The sequence below is a fragment of the Camelina sativa genome, chromosome 16, assembly GCF_030686135.1.
Source record: "Camelina sativa cultivar CO46 ecotype springtype chromosome 16, ASM3068613v1".
Taxonomy (NCBI): domain Eukaryota; kingdom Viridiplantae; phylum Streptophyta; class Magnoliopsida; order Brassicales; family Brassicaceae; genus Camelina; species Camelina sativa.
Genome location: NC_141895.1, coordinates 24,967,561 through 24,973,560, shown reverse-complemented (window position 1 = coordinate 24,973,560; position 6,000 = coordinate 24,967,561). Strand labels below are relative to the sequence as shown.

The 6,000-nt window shown below is 37.1% G+C and overlaps 1 protein-coding gene and 1 pseudogene across 1 annotated transcript; both read left to right on the top strand.

The window, feature by feature from the left end:
• The first annotated feature begins 282 nt into the window (after positions 1-282).
• LOC147925931 (uncharacterized) lies at positions 283-1,948 on the top strand (annotated as a pseudogene).
• A 60-nt stretch (positions 1,949-2,008) lies between these two features.
• Positions 2,009-2,671, top strand: LOC147925930 (uncharacterized). Its single transcript, XM_087492810.1, has one exon. The coding sequence runs from the start codon at positions 2,009-2,011 to the stop codon at positions 2,669-2,671; it is 663 nt and encodes a 220-aa protein (XP_087348936.1).
• The last annotated feature ends 3,329 nt before the right edge of the window (positions 2,672-6,000 follow it).

Here is a 6,000-nt window from a genome sequence, read left to right as displayed (position 1 = left end):
CATTAGAGTAACTTTTGGTTGAATTTGTTTTTTATTTGTAAATTTATAAATTCAATTGGATTTAGATCGAAGAAAGCTTAGCACATTAGGTGTTTTACAAAGGTTTATGGGTCGATTGAGCTATCTATTAGATAGGAAAGGGATTTGGCTTTTGATTTCAGTGAATTAAGGAGATTAGAACTCGTTTACCATTCGATTCGATTTTGATAGGAGAGAGAGAAGGTGAAACTGGTAATACTGGTATATTTAGTAAAACTAGTAAAACTAGTTGTAGTACTAATTATGATTTTTTTATATTGGTTGGTTTGGCATAATACAATACGCGAGAACGTCAGCCTACATTTTAAATGTGAAGGTCGCATGTATAGTATAATGTTCAAGAGGAATATAACATTGTTGATGCCAAAAGCAAGGATATAGAGGAAGCTTGGGTTTGTTGAAAGTAACGTTCAGTTGCAGCTGAGCTACAAGCCACTACTGGTAGAAACAATGGAGCATTTTGAGCTTAATGATGATGAGGATGTTAATGTTTATCTAGACTCCGTTAATTATGAGAAGCGAAGATGTATGTTGTTTGTGAATGTCATCCATTCCGAGCCTCAGCCTGAGCAAGTTCCCATAGTGCCCACATTGCCCATAGTGGACCAAAGTTCTGTTGGTATGAACTTTGAAAACCAACATGCGAAGGATGGTGAAATCGGACCTAACGCCATTGTTACGTAGGCAAAGAAAAGACTGTAGAGGGTGATTCTAATAAAGAGGTTGAAGCTGAATCACATGATGAAGGTGATGAATATACTGAGCCGCGACCTATTGTAGAACCGTGTAAGTATATTGAACCATGGGATGACGGTTTGGATCTGACTAAACTTCAAGAATTTCCAAACAAGAAGGCATTGCAAGATGTGGTGGATAGAGCTTCATTCGCTAACTGTTTTAGTTTTGAAATAGAAAAGTCAGACAAGGTGCGTTATGTGGTCAAATGTCCTAAAGAAGGATGTAACTGGGGTTTACGAGGTGGTAGGATTCGAGGTACATATATTTTCTCGATTAGAAGGCACAACAAGATGCATACATGCTCTCGGGCTAGTCAAAGTTCAAGCAACAGTAAGAGACAAGGCACTCCACAATTAGTTGCTTCTCTTTTACATGGTGATTATCCAAGGCAAATGGAAACTCCACCTCCGAAAATTATCATGGTGATTATCCAGGGCAAATGGAAACTCCACCTCCGAAAATTATCATGGATCTTGTCAAGACAAAATTAGGTGTTGATATATCATATTCCACGGCTTTGAGAGGGAAAAAACAAGTTGTTATTGATTTGAAAGATAGCCCAGAAGAAAGCTACAAGATGCTGCGATGTTATCTGCACATGTTAGAGAAGGTTAATCATGGTACAAGATCATATGTGCATTGCAATGAGAATAATAAATTCATGTACTTGTTCATAGCTTTGGGAGCTAGCATTGAAGGATTTAAAGTCATGAGGAAATTTATAACTATGGATGCAACTTTTCTAAAGAACGGATATAAGGGTGTTCTTGTTTTTGCGTCGGCTCAAGATCCTAACCGTCACCATTATCCCTTGGCGTTCGGTGTTCTTGATGGTGAGAATGATGCAAGTTGGAATTAGTTTTTGGAGATGTTGAAAACCGTTGTTGGGGATTCTTCTGAAATAGTATTTATGACTGACAGAAATACAAGTCTCATAAAAGCCATAGCTAATGTGTATCCTCTGGCTCATCATGGTTTTTGTATATGGCATTTATCCCAAAATGTGAAAGGTTATGCTAGTAACGTCAACAAAGACGTTGTTGCATGGAGATTCATGGAGTGTAGTAGGTTTTACACAGTGGCTGAGTTCAACATTGCTTACGCTTCTTTTACGACAAGATATCCTTCTGCTGCCAAGTATCTTGAAGAATCTACCCAGAAAGAAAGATGAGCAAGATATGTTTTTCCAGGATATAGATACAACCTAGACACAAGCAACTTTGTTGAATCGATGAAAAACGTATTTAAAGATGCAAGGAGGTACTCCTTGATAGCCATGCTTGATGCAATACTTAAAAAATTCTCTGAATGGTTTATTGAACATCGGAAAGATGTTGTGTCTGGATCAGTCGCAAATAAATTGGTGCCTTTAGTGGAGAACTACTTACATGATTTATGGGCAACTGCTGAGAAACTAAAGGTGACAAAGCTAAATGGTTTCGAACTTGAATACAATGTCATTGACAGTGATGGAAAGCCTTATTTGGTGAAGTTGCGATTGAGAAGTTGCAGTTGCAGGTTTTTCGATATACAAAAGTATCCTTGTGTGCATGCATTGGCGTCTTTCATTACATTCCAAAAATATGGAGGTAAGGATATCAAGTTATATGAGTTGTGTTCTAAGTATTATTGGACGGAGCTGTGGGCAATTGCATATTGCAGGACAATTTATTTAGTACCTGATAAGTCTCGATGGGATGTCCTAGATGATGTCCAAGATATGCAGATCATTCATCCGGATCGGAAAATAAAAGGGGGAAGAAAGAAAACAAAAAGGTATGCATCTGCTGGGGAAAAACGACCAAAAACTCGACCTAGGATGCAGAATAAAAGGCGCCGGAGACAAAGACTCCAATGGTTGTTATTTGGAGATTCTTGTAATGTTCATGTTTGATTCACCTCTTCATGTATCAATTGTGTTTGGTTTGACGAATCTCTACTTTTTATGGCATAACTCCCTCTTGAAACTTAATTTGAAACTTAATTTGAAGTCTATTAATGTTTTATTCTTTCAAAATATGTGTATATAAGATAGTAGAACTGACACAACTAAGATAAAACTGGTAAAAATGGTAAAATTGGTACTACTGAAAATAATAAAGTTGGTGCTACTACCTAAAACCAGTGTTGACAATGAGTTGACAATACATATTGTAAAAATGTTCTACAAAGGTTTCTACTATAAATGAATAATTTTCCAAAATATACTAATTTTAATTTATTTATGAAAGAATCTCAACGAGTGTTTCCTTACACTTTTAATGTCACTTTGTAAATAATAACCAAGTAAGCATGAAAAAGTTATAGAATTATAAGTTTTAACTTATGAAGTTGCAAAAAGCTTGTAATTGTATGTTAGTTAAGTTTAATCAACTGTAAAACTAAAAAAAGTCCTCCTAAGGTTTAGTATAACTAATAAAACTGAGAAACCTCTAAAGTACAACTATTTGTAAGTTTAGTGCAACTGCATTAATCGGTAAAACTGTGTGTGAACACAGTGTGAACACGCAGTGTGAACGCACACAATTTTTACACGTGGCCAGACTTTCGTTTTTTCTTTCTTTCACCGAAGATTTTTCGTAAAGTAGAGAAGCTTCTCCTCATTCATTCATTCATTTTATTCGAAACTGATAGTCTTCTTCTCTTCTCTCATCTTGAAAGTCGAATTCTAGATCTATAATTTCTCTCATTCTCTAACTATGGAACAATTTGAGGCCGACCCATACTATGTTGATCAGAAGAGGGCGAGGAAGTTAGAAGCGTTGCGAGAAGCCATAGCCGATGGTGATTTGGGCATGCCTCGAATATGCCCATGTGGTGAATAAATCGTCGAAGAGATCTCTCCTACAGAAACAGAGAAAAAGAGATGGTTTACTTGCGTTAAGTATAAGGTAAATTAAACTAAATCAAATACAATTGAGAGATCTGAGTATGATGTCTGTTCGTTGATATATATTGCAGGATGATGGATTGCACATGCGTAAAATTTGGGCTGATGCAATTGAAGAATAAACCCAAAGCTTAAGGAAGGATGTTGAAAACCATTGGGAGAGATTGAAGGAATTCGACCCCCATCATACTCAGATCTATAATTTGCAGATGCAACTTAAGGAGAAGAGTGACGAGATTGCCAAACTAAGGGAGGAGGTGGCGTTGCTTTCCACTCAAGTCGATCTCCTGGATAGATTGTGTTTCGATTGATATTATCTGAGTCGATCTTCTACGTTGCTTTAATACTTGTTGAATATGTTTCTGTTTCTTATCTTTTATATGAATTCTCTTGTTTTGTTTAGTTTTACGTAGGTTTACCAAAAATACAAACGACAAATCCAAGAAAATAACTTAGTTTTACATAGTTTTACTAGTAATACCAATCCCAAATCCAACAAAATAACGAAGTTTTACATAGTTTTACTAGTATTACCAATCCCAAATCCAACAAAATAACGAAGTTTTACATAGTTTTACTAGTACTACGATGACAAATCAAAGAAAATGACATAGTTTTACTACTTCTTAGACTTTTTTCTCTTCGTCCCTCTTCCTCCTTGCGAGCTACTCGGATGCTCATCATCTCCAGGCGCCTGACATGAAAGCAAATATTGTTTAACACCTTCTAGTATTACCAAGTATTACGAAGTATTACCTTTGATTTCTCTTGCTCTTTCACAAATACTTCCAACGGTTCGATCCTTTTTTCAAGCCCATCAATCTTCGCCGAAATGTTATCGAACTGGGTTTTCATCTCCTCCGTCATGGTCCTTAGAAGATCCACCAACTCAATAGTATCTTCTCTCGGTTGTTCATTGGCGTCTATTTCCTCATTCCCATCGTTTTGTCCTGAACGAGAAGCTACATCTGCTCACATCTCCTCCAAAAGTACAGGTAGTCCTCTACGAAGGCGACACATCCAACTGGCAACTACGACATCATGGGTATCGTCTTCCTCAGCTTCTTCCATGATTAAATCGAGAAGAGGAATTTCTTCATCAATATGAGGGATCACACTAGCAATTACCTGTGTAAACGACCTACTTTAGATACATTACAAACCAATTTATTCAAATGATTAATAATTTCAGTTGTTAGGATAACTAACTGTTGTTGTACCATGTGTATCACCTAAATCCGTTAGAGGAAAACCTTTCTGACCGATACTCTTAAATTTCCTCCTGCACATCCTAGGACAACTTTCATCCGCCTCAGGAATTTCGTCAATGTAAGTGTTCCCCAAAATTGGAACTGCCTCAAATAGTAAAAACTACACAACACAAATAAAAACTAAAATCAGCTTCACTTTTAAGAAATATAAACAATGAAAAGACTTCAAATTTTAAACTAACTAACCTCCAATGGAATACAGAAACCTGGAACAGGCCATAACGCATCCTCTTTCTTCACGACCCCTTTAAAATGCCTCATTGTATGAAAAATCTCTTCTAGCATGTTATCGAATGATAATATCCCCCAAGGAAAAGACACACAAAAATCTAGATCATCCACTGCTCTTACAACAAACTCATCGATACCCGTAGCTTCCTTCTTTTTTTCAATTTCTGCTGTTCGAAGTAAGAGCAACCACATTCTCATAAGCTTGTGGTTTAGGTCCCTTGGCATGTGGAAAATGTGCTTGAATTGTGGATGTTTCTCAAACCAACCCCTCTCAAAACTAGTCAGCGAATGCTCTAATTTATCAAGCGTTGTCAAGGTTTCAAAAATATGACACCTTGTCGATAGCTTGATTCTCTTGTTGTACTGACTAGGCTTGAAGTGCATTCCTAAAGGTTGCATCGCTTCTGTTTTCTCCTTCGATTCCTGCAACAGTATCAGTTTTACATGAGTTCTACCAGTTATACACCAACTAGTTGTACCAGTTCTACTAGTTCTACACCACCTACTTGTACCAGTTCTACTAGTTCTACACCACCTAATTGTACCAGTTCTACTAGTTCTACACCCAATAGTTGCACCAGTTCTACCAGTTCTACTAGATCGATTTCAAATTCCAATTCACTTCCGAATGACACAGACTAGTTGTACTTACACTTGCATCGTTGTGCTCCTCGTGCTCCCTCTCACTTTCGCTTGTACTCCTTCTCGAGTTACCTGCCGAGTTCGAACTTCCCTCCTTATCTTCTTCTTCTTCTTCTCCTTCATCGTTTTCTTCTTCCCCTTCATCGTCTTTTTCTTCCCCTTCTTCACTTTCTTCTCCTTCATCGTTTT

Coding starts and splice junctions, on each gene's coding strand:
- LOC147925930 (XM_087492810.1), top strand. CDS start 2,009: ATGAAAAACGTATTTAAAGATGCAAGGAGGTACTCCTTGATAGCCATG.